We start from the raw sequence: 20,000 nt of genomic DNA, 5'->3' as shown, positions 1-20,000 counted from the left end.
GGTTACCTTTCCCAGAATCCCCTGCTGCCTGTCAATCATCCAGGTTTACTGTGTTTACCATCTGTCTGGTATCCATGACGACAGCAGGAGGAGGAGGAGGGGTGATGGGGGGGTCAGAGGTCAGATGTGTCGAGGGCACCACGCCCCCTCCAAGGCGGCCATGTTGATTCCTCTCAGGTCGCCGAAGTCGTCTCCGTCTCCGTCGCAGTACTCGCCGTCGTCGTCGTGGTCGTCGAAGCGAGACGTGTGATTGGTCGACGGCTTCTGTAACAGGAAGTAGTACTCAACAGGAAGTAGTACTCAACAGGAAGTAGTACTCAGATACTTCACTGCAGTACAAGTACAAATACTGCAATGTACAAATACTACATTACAAGTAAAAGTACTACAGTATGCAGTACTAGTACTACAGTATAAGTACTACAGTATGCAGTACTAGTACTACAGTATGCAGTACTAGTACTACAGTATGCAGTACTAGTACTACAGTATGCAGTACTAGTACTACAGTATGCAGTACTAGTACTACAGTATGCAGTACTAGTACTACAGTATGCAGTACTAGTACTACAGTATAAGTACTCACCGTGCGGACCAGCGGCTCTCTGAACGGAGGGCAGATCATGTGGAAGCGAGGAATCGCTACGTGGAATACTTCCTCCTTATTGGCTGAAAAAAAGAAGAAAAACTTTATTTAAATGCTGAATGTTACAAACTGATATTAGTGTGTGTGTGTGTGTGTGTGTGTGTGTGTGTGTGTGTGTGCTACCCCATACTGATATTAGTGTATGTGTGTGTATGTGTGTGTGTGTGTGTGTGTGTGTGTGTGTGCTACCCCATACTGATATTAGTGTGTGTGTGTGTGTGTGTGTGTGTGTGTGTGTGTGTGTGTGTGTGTTACCCAGTCTGTGGAAGGTGTAGTGACCCTCCATGTACTCTGACGGTGTGGAGAAGGTTGTGCAGCTGGCGTACTCGTGCACTTTTCCAGGCGTCATAACGGGAAACTCTCCTACACACACACACACACACACACACACACACACACACACACACACACACACACACACACACACACACACAATATCATAAGATAAGATACACAAAGAAACCTTCTTAACTAAACTATCTTAATCAGCAGCTGGTCTCAGCCAATCAGAGCGGACGCAGCTCCGTCAGTGTGGTCATGTGACGCGGTGATGCGAGCAGCGTACCGACCACGCCGGGTCCCTGCACCTCCTCCACGTTGCCGTCAGACGTGGTGATTTTCCAGTAGCGGCTGTCCAGCTGACAGGCGGCTTCAGGAGACGCGCTGCTCGACATCTCTATCCTGGAAACACACAAGGTGGTTAGAGGAGGAGAAACACAGGGGGAGGAGGAGGAGGAGGAGGAGAAACACACACACGCTGGTTAGAAGGAGGAGAAACACACGCAGAGAAGAGGAGGAGGAGGAGGAGGAGATGAAAGAGGAGGAGGAGATGAAAGAGGAGGAGGAGGAGGAGGAGGAAGAGATGGAGAAGGAGGAAGAGAAGAAGGAAGAGGAGAAGAAGGAAGAAGAGGAGGAGGAGGAGGAGGAGAAGAATGAAGAGGAGGAGGAGGAGGAGAAGAATGAAGAGGAGGAGGAGAAGAAAGAGGAGGAGGAGGAGGAGAAGGAAGAAGAAGAGGAGGAGGAGGAGAAGAATGAAGAGGAGGAGAAGAAAGAGGAGGAGGAGGAGATGAAAGAGGAGATGGAGGAGGAGGAGGAGATGAAAGAGTAGATTGAGGAGGAGGAAGAGATGGAGGAGGAAGAGGAGATGGAGGAGGAGATGGAGAAGGAGGAGATGAAAGAGGAGATGGAGGAGGAGGAGAAGAGGAAGGAAGAGGAGGAGGAGATGGAGGAGGAGGAAGAGATGGAGGAAGAGGAGGAGGAGGAGATGGAGGAGGAGGAAGAGGAGGGGATGGAGATGGAGGAAGAGGAGGAGATGGAGATGGAGGAAGAGGAGGAGATGGAGATGGAGGAGGAGATGGAGGAAGAGGAGAAGGAGGAGGAGGCGGAGGAAGAGAAGGAGGAAGAGGAGGAGGAAAAGGAGGAGATGGAGGAAGAGGAGGAGGAGATGGAGGAGGAGGAAGAGGAGGAGATGGAGATGAGGAAGAGGAGGAGATGGAGATGGAGGAAGAGGAGGAGATGGAGGAAGAGGAGAAGGAGGAGATGGAGGAAGAGGAGGAGATGGAGATGGAGGAAGAGGAAGAGATTGAGATGGAGGAGGAGATGGAGGAAGAGGAGAAGGAGGAGGAGATGGAGGAAGAGAAGGAGGAAGAGGAGGAGGAGAAGGAGGAAGAGGAGGAGATGAAAGAGGAGATGGAGGAGGATGAGGGGGAGGAGGAGGAGGAGCAGGAGGAGGAGCAGGAGAAGGAGCAAGAGAAGGAGGAGGAGGAAGAGGAAGAACTGACCTGATGCGGTAGGTGAAGAAGAAGTGCGGCGGATGGACGGAGGAAAGCTCCGGCAGAAAGGAAGTGGAAACAGAGACGGTGATGTCATCGGTGGTCATCACACAGCTGTTATCGTGCACGTACCTGCAGACACAGCGACCAATCACAGCACAGAGAATTTATAAAGGTTTATTAGTTACCTATAGATCAATAGAAGTGATCAGTTACCTATAGATCAATAGAAGTGATCAGTTACCTATAGATCAGTTACCTATAGATCAATAGAAGCGATCAGTTACCTATAGATCAATAGAAGTGATCAGTTACCTATAGATCAATAGAAGTGATCAGTTACCTATAGATCAGTTACCTATAGATCAGTTACCTATAGATCAATAGAAGTGATCAGTTACCTATAGATCAGTTACCTATAGATCAATAGAAGTGATCAGTTACCTATAGATCAGTTACCTATAGATCAGTTACCTATAGATCAATAGAAGTGATCAGTTACCTATAGATCAATAGAAGTGATCAGTTACCTATAGATCAATAAAAGTGATCAGTTACCTATAGATCTGGTCTCTGATGATCGGAAACTCTCCCGTCACAACGTTCTGGACGTAAGTCGTGAACCATTCTAAGAAACAGGAACCTGAAACATTTATAATATTAAACATTTATAATATTAAACATTTATAATATTAAACATTTATAATATTAAACATTTATAATATTAAACATTTTATAATATTAAACATTTATAATATTAAACATTTATTATTATTTTATTTAGAGATTAAAAAGAGGAAATAAAAGGAAGCAACCTGTGATGAACATGTCGATGGCTGAAGGATCCTGAGCCGTCTGATCCTGAAACACAAACAGGAAGTGACACAAACAGGAAGTGACACGATCACATGACCAACAGTGTAAAACAGACTCCAGTTATTATAAAGTGTTTTCTCCTCTGATCAGATTATTGGTGACAAAACTGAGCTAAATACAAATAATAACTGATTCATCTATTTCAGCTTTGGTCTCTTATTGTGAAAGGACAGGCCTACGTACAGGACAGGGGAAGAAGAAGGAAGGAAGGAAGGAAGGAAGGAAGGAAGGAAGGAAGGAAGGAAGGAAGGAAGGAAGGAAGAAAGGAAGGAAGGAAAATAAGTAAGGAAGGAAAGAAGGAAGGAAGGAAGGAAAATAAGGAAGGAAGGAAGGAAAGAAGGAAGGAAGGACGGAAGGAAGGAAGAAAGGAGAGAGGGAAGGAAGGAAGGAAGGAAAGAAAATAAGGAAAGAACGAAGGAAGGAAGGAAAATAAGGAAGGAAGGAAGGAAAGAAGGAAGGAAGGACGGAAGGAAGGAAGGAAAATAAGGAAGGAAGGAAAGAAGGAAGGAAGGAAGGAAAATAAGGAAGGAAGGAAGGAAAGAAGGAAGGAAGGACGGAAGGAAGGAAGAAAGGAGAGAGGGAAGGAAGGAAGGAAGGAAAATAAGGAAGGAAGGAAAAAAGGAAGGAAGGAAGGAAGGAAAATAAGGAAGGAAGGAAGGAAGGAAAATAAGGAAGGAAGGAGAGAAGGTTGTCTTATTGTGCAAGGACAGGTGTACAGGACAAGGGTGCTCTTATTGTGAAAGGACAGGCGTACAGGACAGGGGTGCTCTTATTGTGAAAAGCGTACGTACAGGACAGGGGTGCTCTTATTGTGAAAGGACAGGCGTACGAACAGGACAGGGGTGCTCTTATTGTGAAAAGCGTACGTACAGGACAGGGGTAGAAGGAAGGAAGGTGCTCTTATTGTGAAAAGCGTGCGTACAGGACAGGGGTAAGAGGAAGGAAGGTGCTCTTATTGTGAAAAGCGTACGTACAGGACAGGGGTAGAAGGAAGGAAGGTGCTCTTATTGTGAAAAGCATACGTACAGGACAGGGGTAGAAGCTCTCGTACATCCTGCGGCCCTCCGCCGGCTGCAGAGCCATGTACTGGCTGAGTCCGGTGTGGAAGCAGAAGGTGAGCGGCAGACAGCGCCTCATTCCTTTCCTCTGCTGGAAACCTCCGGCCGCCGTCTCCACGTCCAGCAGAACCTCCGACCGGTAGTGATTGGACAGAGACATGCTGCCCATCAGCCTGAGGACACACACACACACACACACACACACACACACACACACACACACACACACACACACACACACACACACACACACACACACACACACACACACACACACACACACACACACAGACAGGTGGGGGTGAGACAGGATGTGAGCGTCGTCATGGCGACTGAATCAGGCCGGTAGTGATTGGACAGAGACATGCTACCCATCAGCCTGAGGACACACACACACAGACAGACAGACAGACAGGTGGGGGTGAGACAGGATGTGAGCGTCGTCATGGCGACTCCATCAGGCCGGTACCGGTACTGACCCGGGGATCACCAGCTTCTGTCCGTTGTGGATTCGATACGAGCAGCGATAGTCGTCTGGAAGTCTGCAGCCGATCTGAGCCTCGATGTCGTTAAGCTCCACCTCTGTGGCTCCCTCTGACACGAGAATCAAACACACCCGTCATTAAAAACACAGTTTGATTTTAACCCTTTATATGCTGTTAATGTTCTGACTCATAACTGGTCTCTGAATCAGTTTAAACTCATCTTCATTCAACAATTTGATCTGATGAGGGTCGGATTATTAAAAAGATGGAAGGAAGGATGGAAGGAAGGAAGGAAGGGAGGAAGGAAAGAAGGAAGGCAGGAAGGGAGGGAAAGATGGAAGGAGAGAAGGAAAGAAGGAGGGAGGAAAGAAGGAAAAGAAGTAATTAAAAGAATGAAGGAAGGAAAGACAGACAGAAGAAAGGAAATTAAGACAGGAAGGAAAGAAGGCAGGAAGGAAGGCAGGAAGGAAGGAAGAAAGAAAGTAAAGAAAGAAGGAAGGAAGGGAGGAAGGACAGAAAGACTGACATCTTTTAACAGTCAGTACGAACAGGAGGAAAACCTCTCTACTGTTCTTATTGACACCATGACTGCTGGATTAAGACAGATTTAAAGAATTTTGAACATTTCCCTTTAAGTGAAACCTTTCACTGCTCGTACAGACACACACACACACACTGGGAAACACACACACACACACACACACACTGGGAAACACACACACACACACACACTGGGAAACACACACACACACACACACACACACACTGGGAAACACACACACACACACACACACACACACTGGGAAACACACACACACACAATGGGAAACACACACACACACACTGGGAAACACACACACACTGGGAAACACACACACACACACACACACACTCTGGGAAACACACACACATACACACACTGGGAAACACACACACACACTGGGAAACACACACAGACACACACACTGGGAAACACACACACACTGGGAAACACACACACACACACTGGGAAACACACACACACACTGGGAAACACACACAGACACACACACTGGGAAACACACACACACTGGGAAACACACACAGACACACACACTGGGAAACACACACACACTGGGAAACACACACACATACACACACTGGGAAACACACACACATACACACACTGGGAAACACACACACATACACACACACACTGGGAAACACACACAGACACACACACTGGGAAACACACACACACTGGGAAACACACACAGACACACACACTGGGAAACACACACACACACACACACTGGGAAAGGCTGAACGTCCATCGTCACCTTTGAGCGATGCGATCATGCGAGGACATCGCTGCAGCAGGAAGCTCTTCAGCTGCTCCCAGGATCTCTTCAGCACCGCGTAGTACTGGATGTACCGACCCAGGTCTCTGTAGTACTGCTTAAAGAGACAGAACCAGGACTCACCGCTCTGCAGCCGCTCCGCACTGCTCACACACACACAGATACACACACACACACACACACAGAGAGACACACACACACACACACACACACACACACACACACACACACACACACACACACACACACACACACACACACACACACACACACACACACACACACACACACACACACACACACACACACACACACACAGATAATATTGGTATTATTGATGATATTAATGATATTGGTCATTATGATGGAAAAAGTAAAACTGGTAACTACAAAAATAAACCATTATTATTATTTATCTTTTATTTACAGAGAATACCAATATGTAGCATACATGTGTATTATTTTGTTAAAGCTATCAGACATTAACATTTAGTTGTTTTGTTTAAATTATTATTTATAATTTAATATTACTTAAACAGCTCAGAGACGTCCAAGCAGCAACATGTTGTCTGAGCACTTTTTTGCTTTGTCAATTTGAAATAATGTTTTTGTTTTTGAATGAAGGGGTGGAAATATAAAATATATGTTTTTATCCGATTCATCGAAAAAATAAATACTGATTAATCGATTATCAAAATAATCGTCGCAGCCCATACCCCAGAACCCCCCTAGTGTTGCTAGGTTACCGACACACAGCACCACTGCTACAAAAGCTTCTAGGGGAAACACTGGATGATAATGGTATTAATGATATTGGTGATATTGGTGATATTGGTATTATTGGTGATATTGATGATATTGGTGATATTGTTGATATTGATGATATTGGTGATATTGTTGATATTAATGATATTGGTGATATTGATGATATTGGTGATATTGTTGATATTGATGATATTGGTGATATTGTTGATATTAATGATATTGGTGATATTGTTGATATTGATGATATTGGTGATATTGTTGATATTGATGATATTGGTGATATTGATGATATTGGTGATATTGTTGATATTGATGATATTGGTGATATTGTTGATATTAATGATATTGGTGATATTGATGATATTGATGATATTGGTGATAATGGTATTATTGATGATATTAATGATATTGGTGATATTAATGATATTGATGATATTAATGATATTGGTGATATTGGTGATATTGGTATTATTGGTGATATTGATGATATTGGTGATATTGTTGATATTGATGATATTGGTGATATTGTTGATATTAATGATATTGGTGATATTGATGATATTGGTGATATTGTTGATATTGATGATATTGGTGATATTGTTGATATTAATGATATTGGTGATATTGTTGATATTGATGATATTGGTGATATTGTTGATATTGATGATATTGGTGATATTGATGATATTGGTGATATTGTTGATATTGATGATATTGGTGATATTGTTGATATTAATGATATTGGTGATATTGATGATATTGATGATATTGGTGATAATGGTATTATTGATGATATTAATGATATTGGTGATATTAATGATATTGGTGATATTAATGATATTGGTGATAATGGTATTATTGATGATATTAATGATATTGGTGATATTAATGATATTGGTGATATTAATGATATTGGTGATAATGGTATTATTGATGATATTAATGATATTGGTGATATTAATGATATTGGTGATATTAATGATATTGGTGATAATGGTATTATTGATGATATTAATGATATTGGTGATAATGGTATTATTGATGATATTAATGATATTGGTGATATTAATGATATTGGTGATATTGATGATATTGGTGATATTGATGATATTGGTGATATTAATGATATTGGTGATATTGATGATATTGGTGATATTAATGATATTGATGATATTGGTGATATTAATGATATTGATGATATTGGTGATATTAATGATATTAATGATATTGGTGATATTAATGATATTGGTGATATTAATGATATTAATGATATTGGTGATATTGATGATATTGGTGATATTAATGATATTAATGATATTGGTGATAATGGTATTATTGATGATATTGATGATATTGATGATATTGATGATATTGATGATATTGGTATTATTGGTATTATTAATGAACTGGTGATATTGGTGATATTGATGATATTGATGATATTAATGATATTGATGATATTGATGATATTGGTGTTAATGGAGATATTGGTGATATTGGTGATATTAATGATATTGATGATATTGGTGATATTGGTGATATTGGTGATATTGGTGATATTGGTGATATTGATGATATTGATGATATTGGTACTCACTCTGTCAGCAGCCAGTGTTTGGAGCAGTGGGATTTCCACAGCGGATTGTGTTTGGACAACTCGTTCAACCTCCTGCTGACATAACTGCAGCTGCACACAGAGACACATTACATTCATTTACAACTACAGATTATTAAATGTGATTATTTTCTGCTCTGTGACAGAAAACAACGAATCACATTTTTCACCATTTTCTGACATTTCATGGACAAACAACCAATCAACAAATTAATCAATATTATTAATAATAATTATAATAATAACAAGAAGAATGTAATCAATTATTTTATATACAGAACATTTTCATAAGCAGTTTATCCATTTAGTCATTTTATAAGCAACTAAACGTCCAAAACCTCTAAAATAAATCCGTATATTTGAACATTTGAACCTTTTTATAAACCAAACATCCGCCTGAACAAACGTAAACAACCTTATCAGCTGTTAGCATGCGGCTAATTGTTAGCTCAGGGCTACATGACAGCTAACATTCAGGTTATTTTACATGTTTGTATATGAGACAAACTGCAGGTGTCCTCTCCACACACAGGCCTCTGCTCTCTGATACTTACTGGATCAAGTCTCTGAAGTCCAGAAAGGATAAAATGTGCAGCAGCGGGTCTGAAGGGAGCAGATCCATCTGTAACTCCTGCAAAGCTGCCATTGTTAGCAACACTTCTTCTTCTTCTGTTGGTTTAATGTCAGCTGGAAACCAAGTTATACACACGTTACTGCCCCCTGGTGTCCTGAAGAGGAACCGCAGATAAAAACACTCGGTGGAAGTACTTTAGATATATTATGAGTGATGTAGTATGCAGTATTACAGTAAAGTACTGCAGTATTATAGTGATGTAGTATGCAGTATTACAGTAAAAGTACTGCAGTATTATGAGTGATGTAGTATGCAGTATTACAGTAAAAGTACTGCAGTATTATGAGTGATAGTAATAATCCAGTAATAATAAAACTGTGTTTGAAGTTCATTTTATTGTTCAACTCAAATAAAATCAGATAATTACAAAATAAAATTAAAACATAAGATAGAAACACTGATAGCATTGATACTAAAGCAAAACTGGAATGCTTTATATTGATCTGGGTGACTGTAGAAGTCTGACACAGAAACTCATAATCGCTGCCCTCCAGTGGTCACTGTCTGTAACTACATCTCTCTACACAGCAGACAGTAATGCTGATATTCACACTGACATCATGACACATTTACTACATTGTTTTACCACTAATATTCAGTCTGATAATGACACTACATATGTAAACACAGACATTATTAAACTGATGATAGTGGTATTTACTGCCCTCCAGTGGTCAAAGTGAGGAACTACAACTAAAACACGATCAGACAATATCAGACGGAGGCACATACTCACTCTTGTTGATGTCTGGTTTTAATTAATGTTTGATGTTTTTTATTTTTTATATTTCTTGATGTTGTTTTATTCTTTGTAGGGTGACCTTGGGTGACGTGAAAGGCGCCATATAAATAAAATGTATTATTATTATTATTACCCTGCTTTATCATCAAATATAAAATCAGGGAGGCCAAAATGTCCCAAATGAACATCATACTGCATTGAAGAAGGCTTTAAACTAGCGATTGAGACCATAAACACATTTTGAAAACGTTTACTGAGGTTAGAAATCAAGTGAGAAGTTGGTGAATTCTCCATTGACTTGTATAGAGACGGAAGTCCTTTTGACACCAAAACGGTCGCCCCCTGGTGGCCGTTTGATAGAATGCAGTTTTAAGTTACTTCCGCGTTCGCATCATTTCAGAGGACCAGAACTCCCCGCCTGACAGAAACACAACTCCTAATGAATGATAATGTTGATCAGTAACTGCTTATTGAGCTGATAATAGTGTAAAAAGGATTCCTGCACACTAAACATCAACTACATGATGGTTCAACTGTCTGCAGATAAAAGAAACTGATGGAAAATCAACCAAAAACATAAACCTCTGAAAAGCTTTATTTAATTCATAGTGCAATCATTTTATATAACATAACAGTGAAAATCAGCATTTCATTTGTGCATCATTTACATCATAATTCATGTATTAACTGAAGAGAGAGTGTAGGATGTAAACCATTATTATTATTATATTATTATTATTATTATTACAGATGTATTGATCTGATAATTCACATTAGCTGAAATATCAAACACTGGAAGTAAATGTACTGTTTATGTAACATCATTACAGCATTAGATCAAGTTTGTTCCCTGAATTCTCATTAGCATATTTATTTATTACACATAAAAACATTTTACATATATTATAAAAGCTTATACTATATAAAATTTCTGCCACATTAATAATGTTTAAATATCTTTTTCCAGACATTTTATAGCCTCATTTGATTCATTGTTTTTAGCTTAATTCTCACTTTTGATCATTAACAAACTGAGTCAATACTGTTAAACTTTAATACATTAATACATGCATATATTAGTTATATCCTGCACATGCACGATAATCAATAATCAGTTATTTGCTCATGTGACTCCTTTGTTCATATAAAGTTTTAAAAAGTATATATGTATAGATTTCTTTATTTTTAACCTCCTGCATCCCCACTGGACCTTATACTTCATACTGCTGAACTTTGACCTGTTGTCCTCATTCGTATATTTGCTTTTTGTGCCACCTTGTGGTCGCAAAAGCACATTACAGTGTAAAAATCAGAGCAAAAAGTCAATCAACAGCTGCTCTCCAGTCAGAACCTCATCACATTATGGTTGAAACTTGTTTATTTATGCTTCATAAAGTTTGTAGTTTGATATGTTGTCCAAATATGACTCATTTTAACAACAAGCTACAACACTGATTCATGCAAAGTGAAGGTTTAAATGTAAGGACATAATTAGTTTTATACACAGTAAAATAAAGCCAGTGTCTCCATATGAAGACTTTATTTATTTCATGTTCAAAGACGATATTTAGTTTTTATATTTATCAGGTTCTACTAATCCTAAATATCTAGGAGAGGTTAAAGAAGCAGAAGAAACAACAGCTCGGGTCTCAGGAGGATTCATTCAACCATGCAGTGAAGTCTGAGAGTCTTCTACCAGACTCTAGTTCAGTATAGCACAGTTGAGGTAAAGCATCATTAACTGTTAGTGATGTAACTCTTTGTGTAGGAAATGGCTCAGTGTGTTGTTGTATTTTCACAGATTGTCCAGCGATGGTGTTAAACCCGGACGGACCAGCGGTGGTGTTAAACCCGGACGGACCAGCGATGGTGTTAAACCTGGACGGACCAGCGGTGGTGTTAAACCCGGACGGACCAGCGATGGTGTTAAACCTGGACGGACCATCGATGGTGTTAAACCTGGACGGACCAGCGGTGGTGTTAAACCCGGACGGACCAGGGATGGTGTTAAACCCGGACGGACTAGCGATGGTGTTAAACCTGGACGGACCAGCGGTGGTGTTAAACCTGGACGGACCAGCGGTGGTGTTAAACCCGGACGGACCAGCGGTGGTGTTAAACCTGGACGGACCAGCGGTGGTGTTAAACCTGGACGGACCAGCGATGGTGTTAAACCTGGACGGACCAGCGGTGGTGTTAAACCTGGACGGACCAGCGGTGGTGTTAAACCCGGACGGACCAGGGATGGTGTTAAACCCGGACGGACTAGCGATGGTGTTAAACCTGGACGGACCAGCGGTGGTGTTAAACCTGGACGGACCAGCGGTGGTGTTAAACCCGGACGGACCAGCGGTGGTGTTAAACCTGGACGGACCAGCGGTGGTGTTAAACCTGGACGGACCAGGGGCTGAAGGTTCCCGGCTCTGCAGGAGGACACTGCAACACAAAACATTACATATTAAAGGTTTTTATTATAAGCTACAACTTATATATTTCTGTCTGTTGGACTTTTCCCATCACTGATATCTGAGCATGTTTTCGTACCAGTTTGGTGAAGCGGTCGCTGCAGGCGTTACGGATCCTCTCAGCGGAGGCGGGACTGTCCAGCCTGAACGGACCGGTGATGCCTGACTCTGCCCGAGCAGCACTGATGGCGTCTTTGATGGCGAAAAAGACGGATGATGCCAGAAAGAGAGGAGGCTCACCGACAGCCTGACGGGAACAAATAACACGCTGGTTTACATTCAGCTACAATCTGAGCAGCGATGGTTGTTTTTTTTCCCTTTCAAAATGTATTTATTACATTTTCACTTATGACAGGAAAAGTAGACAAACAACAAACAACAAGTAAGGAGACAAGGAGTCAGAGAGAAGGTTCATAACAAGGCAAACATGTACAATATAAACCAGGAAGATCAAACTCATAGAGACACAAACAGAATAATATGATCTGATGTTGGCCGGATTATTAAAAAGATCAAAGGAAAAGAAGGATGCAGGGAAGGACGGATGGAGGGAAGGAAGGAAAAAGGATGGAAGGAAAAGGAGGAAGGAAGGAAGGAAGGACAAGTGGAGGGAAGGAAAAGAAGACAGGAAGGAAAGTGGGCCGGTTCTGGCCCACCGGCCTCATGTTTGACCCCCCTGGTATAAATGATAACAGAGCAAAACATTGTGTTTCAGTCCAAGAGACCAGAAGAGAGAACGTTACCATGGCAACAAAACAGCTGATCACAATAACCTTCTAAAAAAAAAAAGAAAAAAAAAGTCCATATCTTCTTAAATTTGGCCCATTATCATAAATGTAAGTTTTTCCAGAGCTAGAGGATTAGTAGACGTGGTTTGTTAATAGATTTACAGGAATTGGTTTTATTGTGTTTAAGCAGTAAACTGTCATTTTCTTATTTTCTTTGTTTAGTTTAAATTCCTGAGGAGAAAAATCCCAGGATACACAATTAATCTTCACACCTGTGATACATTAAAGTATATTTAGAACTTCTGTCCAGAATATCTGGATTTGCGGGCGTTTCCATAAGCAGTGAATTAATGTGACGTTCACTCCATATTTAACACACAGTACTGTACATCTGGGTTATGGGATGTTTACAGTGATGTTTACAGTGATGTCATCGTTACCTTGGAGGCAAAGATGGCTTTATCGTGCGGCGCGTCGCGGAGCAGCGAGACGGTCAGCTGTGTGGGAATGTCTCCGAAGGCCGGGATCTTATAGGAACCTGGACCTCGAGTGAGCAAGACGCCTCGGGGGGAGTAATGAAGCTCCTCCAGGGTGAAGAGACCCAGACCCTGCATGAAGCCCCCCTCCACCTGCAGACACAGACATGAGCTCAGCATGGCCCTCCAGTCTCTAATGACTAACGACTTCTTCTCTGATTGGTCGACTCACCTGTCCGATGTCGATGGCCGGGTTCAGACTGTGACCGACGTCCATCACGATGGTTGTGCTCAGGTTCTACAAACACACATAGGTCACAAAATATCTGTTTTTGTCACAGAATATGTGTTTTTACAGGAAGGGAGGAAGAAGGAAGGAAAGGAGGGAGGGAGGAAGGAGGGTAGGTAGGAAGGAAAGGAGGGAGGAAGGAATGCAGGAGGGATGGATGAAAGAAGAAAAAAGGGAGGGAGGGAGAAAGGAGAAGAGGAAGGGAGGAAGAAAGGAAAGAAGGACAGAGGAAAGAAGGAAGGGAGGAAGGTAGGGGGCAGGAAAGAAAGAGAGGAGTAGGAAGGAAAGGAAGGAAAGGAGGGAAGAAGGAAGGAAGGAAGGGAGGAAGAAGAAAGGAAAGGAGGGAGGGAGGAAGGAGGGGAGGAAGGAGGGGAGGAAGGAAGGAAAGGAAGGAAGGACAGAAAGAAGGAACAGTCAAAACAGACGGGTTCAATTTGACCCGGGAGGACGACATGAAGGTTAACTAATATTCAGTCTTATTATTTATGTGTAGAGTAAATAACGAGGAGGTTATATTGATCCTTTAACAATTTAAAGGCAACAACAGCTTGAAACAACAACTTATTTAACATGTTTTACTGTGTAATTCTTCATAAATAAGATAATTAGAGAAACAGAGACAGATATCGTAGTAGAAGTACGGACCTTGTGAGCTCCGGTCAGACAGTCGATCTCCACCTCTGAGCAGGCGACTCCGTAGCTGAAGTAGTTAAACGCTCGGCCGGAGTTTGTTTCAAAGTCGTAGCCGAGATCTGGAGTCCTGAAGGGTTAGAGTTAGAGTTAGGGTTAGAGAAGAGGGTTAGAGGGTTAGAGAAGAGGGTTAGAGAAGAGGGTTAGAGTTAGAGAAGAGGGTTAGAGAAGAGGGTTAGAGAAGAGGGTTAGAGGGTTACTGAAGCAGCAACAAGCTCGCTGAACTCACTTATAGAAGCCGTTTGCACTCAGGTTGACTCTGTCGAAGTACGCAGCTCTCACCTGAAACACACACACACACACACACACACACATACACACACACACACACACACACACACACACACACACACACACACATACACACACATATACTCATTTAATCTTCGTCTCGTTCTCCCGGGTCAAATTGACCCCGTCTGTTTTGACTGTTCCTTCCTTCTGTCCTTCCTCCTTCCCTCCTTTTCTCTTTGTTTCCTTCCTCTCTCTTTCCTCCCTTCCTTCTTTCCTTCCTTCATCCCCCTTTCTTCCTTCCTTCTATCCTTCCTCCTTCCCTCCTTCTTTCCTTCATTCCCTCCTTTCCTCCCTCCATCCCCCTTTCTTCCTTCCTTGTATCATTCCTTCCTCCCTCCTTCCTTCCTCCTTCCTACCTTCCTAATTTCTTTCCTTCTTCCTTCCTCCCTCCTTTCCTTGCTTCTTCCTACCTTCCTCCCTCCCTCCCTCCTTCCTTCTTTCCTCCTCCCTCCTACCTTCCTTCCTTCCTCCCTTCCTCCTTTCCTTCCTTCTTCCTCCCTTCCTTCTTTCATCCTCCTTCCTCCTTTCCTTCCTTCTTCCTCCCTTCCTTCCTCCTTCCTACCTTCCTCCCTCCCTACTTCCTTCTTCCTTCCTCCCTCCTTTCCTTCCTTCCTCCCTCCTTCCTTCCTTCTTCCTTCCTCCCTCCCTCCCTCCTTTTCCTCCCTTGACTCGAGGATTGGATTTTTATTTTAGCTTCATGAATGTTTTTCTGTTCCTCCATCAGAACACTGCAGCTACGTCTCACCCAGTCCTCCCATGATCCTTTGGGGTTCTTGCTCCTGTAGGGTTGGAGGCGTTCGGCGAGGACCTCGCAGGCGTTCTGCACGGCGGCTCCGTTCAGGTCGGAGGAGGCGGAGGCGGCGGTGGGGCTCGTGTTGGGAACCGTGTTGGTGCTCGTCTCTGAGATGTGGATCTTTGAACTGGAAACGTTCAGAACTCTGCTGGCAACCTGCAGACACAAAGATGAAGGAAGGATTTTAAACTGAACAACGTGAGCCTGTGATTGGTCCGGCAGAGTCGAAGTTACCTGGACCATCTTAGTGTGGAGTCCTTGTCCCATTTCTGTCCCGCCGTGAGTCAACAACACCGAGCCGTCAGTGTAGATGTGGACCAGCGCTCCGGCCTGCAGACACACACACACACACATAAACACAGTTCACTAAAACAATCTACACAACAGATTCTATTAACTTGTTACGTGGAAATCATCAGAGATTAAACCTGCAGCAGCTTGTCAGTGAGTGTTTGGTGCATCAGATCTGACCTGGTTGAGGAAGACGGCGGTGAAGCTAATCCCAAACTTGGTGGGAATGATGGCGAGGCCTCGTTTGGTCCACCGGTTCTGTCTGAAGGCAGAAAACACACAGAGTTGAAAGAGATGAAAACTTTGGCCTGTCCAGTTTTAGCTGCTTTAGAGCTCGATGGCAGTCATGTAACTACAACGCTGCTCCTGAAGAGCTACTGCCCTGCATGTTCTAGGTATCTTTCCACTCTAACACATCTGATTTTATCTCGTTATCGAGCTTCAGCTGCTTGATAACGAGCTAAAACATGCAGAGCAGGAGCTCTCCAGGGGCTCTGACACATTTTAGTTCAAAAAGTGTCTGAAGAAGTCTAAGAAATGTTGGTTTGGACATTGTTACGTATTGTAGAGTTTGATGGTGGCTCAGAAACTTTGGTCAGAAGTGCCAGTCATACTCCTCTATGGGTCTCTGATACGTCTCCCTGGCTGTTGTTACCTGTTGTAGAGCTCGATAGCAGCTGTGAAATGTCAATCAGACGATACCTGAGCTCAGCAGTGGTCAGACAATTCAATGTGACCATTTTTTAGCTCGATTGCAACTCTAGTCGGATCATTTCTATGTGTCATGTAACTCTACAAGGACTCAGACACTTCTGTTTATACCTGTCATAAAGCTAGAGTCAGTCATTCAGTCCACACCATTTTTTTTACTTGCCATACAGCTAAAAAGTGTCTGAACATCTGTTAGCGCAGAGAAACGTTGGTTTGGACATTGTTCCGTGTTGTAGAGCTGTATGGAGCCTTTCATAGCACTCATTGGGTCTCCTATACGTCTACCTGGCTGTTGTTACCTGTTGTAGAGCTCGATGGCAGCTCGGCGCTTCTCGTATTCGGAGCGTGCCAGACACTCGTCCCAGCAGCGGTCCACAGTGAACTGGTCCAGGATCTGGTTGAAGGGGGTAGAATCACCCTGCATGTACAGGTTCAGCCGACGCACTTCTTCAGCAGGCCGGCCCAGACTCTGAGCCACGTCCATCATCCAGTTCTCAGCGATCATCATGCCCTGAGGCCCGCCGAAGCCTCTGAAGGCGGTGTTGGACGGCAGGTTGGTGCGGCATATGGAGCCACGGCCGCGTATGTTCGGCACGTTGTACGAGTTGTCCATGTGGAACAGAGCGCGCTCCATGATCTGTACAAATGCACACAGGAGATGACATCAGCATATCGTCAGCCAGTCCTGCGATAGAGGAACGATCTGCGGTTAGCAATGATACTCACAGACAGAGAGAGGTCCATGGAGTTTCCTGTGTTACTGTAGTACGACACGTCCAACGCCACAACCTTCCCACTGTTCATGAAACCCACCTGGAGCAAGAGAAGAAGAAGAGATCAGTAACGCAGGAGATTTAAAAGTAGAGCCAGACAATGGTGACATCAAAGGCAAAAGACACAATATGATTAATACAACCAGACTGAAACACAGAGTAGTTGCAACAGCATATAAAGGATCAATAACAGGAAGTGGTCTTACTTTGTATTTCCCGTAGAAAGGGTGTCGTCCTCCTGTGATCAACATGTCTTCATCTCTGTCCAACATGCACCTGACCGGCCGATTCAGCCTGACAAGAACACACAAAACACATCAGAAACCTTCAGAATCAGACTTTAACCATCAAAGACCGACTGAAGACCGACTGAAGTGATTGACAGGTTTACTTGTTTGCTGCCACGGCAACCACAGTCGACAGGACGGTGGTTCGGCTCTCTTTCCCCCCGAAGCCTCCGCCCATCCTCTTCACTCGCACCACTACTCTGTTAGCGGGGACGCCCAACGCCTTCGCTACCAGAGACTGACACACAGACACACACACACACACACACACACACACACACACACACACACACACACACACACACACACACACACACACACACAATCAATCAATAAGGTCATGTTTTTTAAATCGAGTCGAATCAGAGCAGAATGAGTAACTTATGCAGAACATGCAGTACTTTGTGCAGTACTTAATGCAGTACATTCAGTACATGCAGTACATTATGCAGTACATGCAGTACATTATGCAGTACTTGCAGTACATTATGCAGTACTTGCAGTACTGTCTCACCTGTGTCTTGGCGGCTGACTGCGTGGACACAAACAGCTCCATCTCTCCGTCTTCTCCTCGAGGAACCGCCAGACTGACGTTTGTCTCCAAGTAGAAATGTTCCTGACCTCCCATGTGCATCTCACCTGTCAGACACACAACCAATCAGTGATCAATAATCAATAATCAGTAGCTGATCAGCTGGCAGAGGACGTCACACACACACACACACACACACACACACACACACACACACAGTCCTACCCTCCAGGATGTGGTCAGCCTGTTTAAAGCCCGCCTCCAGGTCCCCCCTCTGGATGGTTCTGATTGGCTGATAGAAGGACTGGGCAGCGATGGCTTCCTGTCAATCAATAACACACGTTAATGAGTGCTGAGCGCTCAGGTGTTCAGGTGTCAGGTGTTCAGGTGCTCAGGTGTCAGGTGTCAGGTGTCAGGTGTCAGGAGTTCATTGGGTCAGGTGTCAGGTGTTCAGGTGTTCAGGTGTTCAGGTGTTCAGGTGTCAGGTGTTCAGGTGTTCAGGTGTCAGGAGTTCAGGTGTCAGGCGTTCAGGTGTCAGGTGTCAGGTGAGGCGGGTCTCACCTGGATGGTGACGATAGGCAGCAGCTCTTCGTACTGGATCTTGACGGCCTTGGCGGCTCTCTGGGCGTTCAGCTGCGTGTCGGCCACCACAGCGCCGATGATGTGACCCACACACGTTACCTGCAGGAAGGAAGGTCACATGATCAAACTGCCAACACCCGGGTCACCTGATTGGTCGTTGAAACAGGAACACACCTGGCGGTCGGCCAGGACGGTCTCGTCGTACGCGATCGGTCCGGTGGCGTTGCTGCCGGGAATGTCGTCAGCGAACAGGAAGCTGACAACACCGGGCATGCTCTGTGCTGCTGCTGTGTCTATGGAGCTGTAACACACACACACAGATACACACACACACACACACACACACACGGGTAAGAAAGCACAGGTATGTGTCTGTCTGTGTGTGTGTGTGCGTGCGTGCATCTGTGTGTGTATTTGTGTGTGTATCTGTGTGTATATCTGTGTGTATCTGTGTGTGTTTGTGTGTGTGTGTCTATGTGTATCTGTGGGTGGTTGTGTGTCTCTGTGTGTGTGTGTATGCGTATCTGTGTGTGTGTGTGTGTGTGTGTATCTGTGTGTGTGTGTGTATGCGTATCTGTGTGTGTGTGTGTGTGTGTGTGTATCTTACAGGATGTGAGCGTGTGCCTTGCTGCTGGTGATCAGTGACAGGTAGAGCTCGTTCTCGTACAGCGGGACATCGTCGCAGTAAACCGCCTCACCTGTCGCCTGCTTCATAGCCGACAGGTGCATCACAGGTCGGCCCACCACGTCGTCCTGACTCCGCCCCTCCGGCACCGCCTGGGGGACACGCAGACGTTAACACACCTGGACACTAAAACTTCATCATGTGGTACCTGATCAGCTGACCTCTGAGCCTCGGTGTTACCTGGTAGATCTGAACGCTGGTCGGAGTCTCTGGATGATAAATCTCTGTCGCACTCACACAGTCAGACCCCACCTCTTCCACACCCACACCCTGAGAGACAGAGGGGGGGGGGAGAGAGAGAGGGAGGGGGGGGAGAGAGAGAGAGAGAGAGAGAGAGAGAGAGAGAGATAGAGGGAGGTTGCAAATGGTTACTAGGAGACTAATAGTGGTTGCTAGGTGACAGATATGGTTGATGGTAAACTGATAGTAGTTGCCAGGTGAGAGGTAGAGGTTGCTAGGTGACTTTATTGG

At 43.9% G+C, this 20,000-nt stretch overlaps 2 protein-coding genes across 2 annotated transcripts in view; both read right to left on the bottom strand.

Moving 5' to 3' along the window:
• fbxo3 (F-box protein 3) overlaps positions 1-9,221 on the bottom strand; it is a 9,867-nt gene extending 646 nt beyond the window's left edge. Inside the window, exons 1-12 of the mRNA XM_062414837.1 lie at positions 9,112-9,221; positions 8,540-8,629; positions 6,157-6,320; positions 4,832-4,946; positions 4,321-4,525; positions 3,234-3,279; positions 2,977-3,061; positions 2,428-2,550; positions 1,212-1,327; positions 902-1,009; positions 587-669; positions 1-264 (exon numbers count right to left, since the gene is read on the bottom strand). The exon at positions 1-264 is cut by the window's left edge and continues 646 nt beyond it. Of these exons, the coding sequence (XP_062270821.1) occupies positions 121-264; positions 587-669; positions 902-1,009; positions 1,212-1,327; positions 2,428-2,550; positions 2,977-3,061; positions 3,234-3,279; positions 4,321-4,525; positions 4,832-4,946; positions 6,157-6,320; positions 8,540-8,629; positions 9,112-9,203 (1,371 nt within the window). The 5' untranslated portion in view covers positions 9,204-9,221 and the 3' untranslated portion in view covers positions 1-120. The remainder of the gene's footprint in view (positions 265-586; positions 670-901; positions 1,010-1,211; positions 1,328-2,427; positions 2,551-2,976; positions 3,062-3,233; positions 3,280-4,320; positions 4,526-4,831; positions 4,947-6,156; positions 6,321-8,539; positions 8,630-9,111) is intronic.
• A 1,291-nt stretch (positions 9,222-10,512) lies between these two features.
• The window catches only part of xdh (xanthine dehydrogenase), a 16,807-nt gene continuing 7,319 nt past the window's right edge, over positions 10,513-20,000 (bottom strand). The window contains exons 16-35 of the mRNA XM_062414819.1: positions 19,710-19,799; positions 19,452-19,621; positions 19,019-19,145; positions 18,824-18,943; positions 18,488-18,584; positions 18,245-18,369; positions 17,835-17,968; positions 17,650-17,737; positions 17,397-17,483; positions 16,970-17,307; positions 16,140-16,221; positions 15,903-15,998; positions 15,621-15,824; positions 14,811-14,863; positions 14,537-14,651; positions 13,835-13,900; positions 13,567-13,755; positions 12,478-12,645; positions 11,974-12,369; positions 10,513-11,892 (exon numbers count right to left, since the gene is read on the bottom strand). Coding sequence (XP_062270803.1) covers positions 12,319-12,369; positions 12,478-12,645; positions 13,567-13,755; positions 13,835-13,900; positions 14,537-14,651; positions 14,811-14,863; positions 15,621-15,824; positions 15,903-15,998; positions 16,140-16,221; positions 16,970-17,307; positions 17,397-17,483; positions 17,650-17,737; positions 17,835-17,968; positions 18,245-18,369; positions 18,488-18,584; positions 18,824-18,943; positions 19,019-19,145; positions 19,452-19,621; positions 19,710-19,799 — 2,400 coding nt within the window. The 3' untranslated portion in view covers positions 10,513-11,892; positions 11,974-12,318. The remainder of the gene's footprint in view (positions 11,893-11,973; positions 12,370-12,477; positions 12,646-13,566; positions 13,756-13,834; positions 13,901-14,536; positions 14,652-14,810; positions 14,864-15,620; positions 15,825-15,902; positions 15,999-16,139; positions 16,222-16,969; positions 17,308-17,396; positions 17,484-17,649; positions 17,738-17,834; positions 17,969-18,244; positions 18,370-18,487; positions 18,585-18,823; positions 18,944-19,018; positions 19,146-19,451; positions 19,622-19,709; positions 19,800-20,000) is intronic.

Source organism: Scomber scombrus, chromosome 24 (genome assembly GCF_963691925.1).
Source record: "Scomber scombrus chromosome 24, fScoSco1.1, whole genome shotgun sequence".
Taxonomy (NCBI): domain Eukaryota; kingdom Metazoa; phylum Chordata; class Actinopteri; order Scombriformes; family Scombridae; genus Scomber; species Scomber scombrus.
The sequence above is the reverse complement of the archived record's forward strand: the minus strand, read 5'-3'. Positions and strand labels throughout refer to the sequence as shown.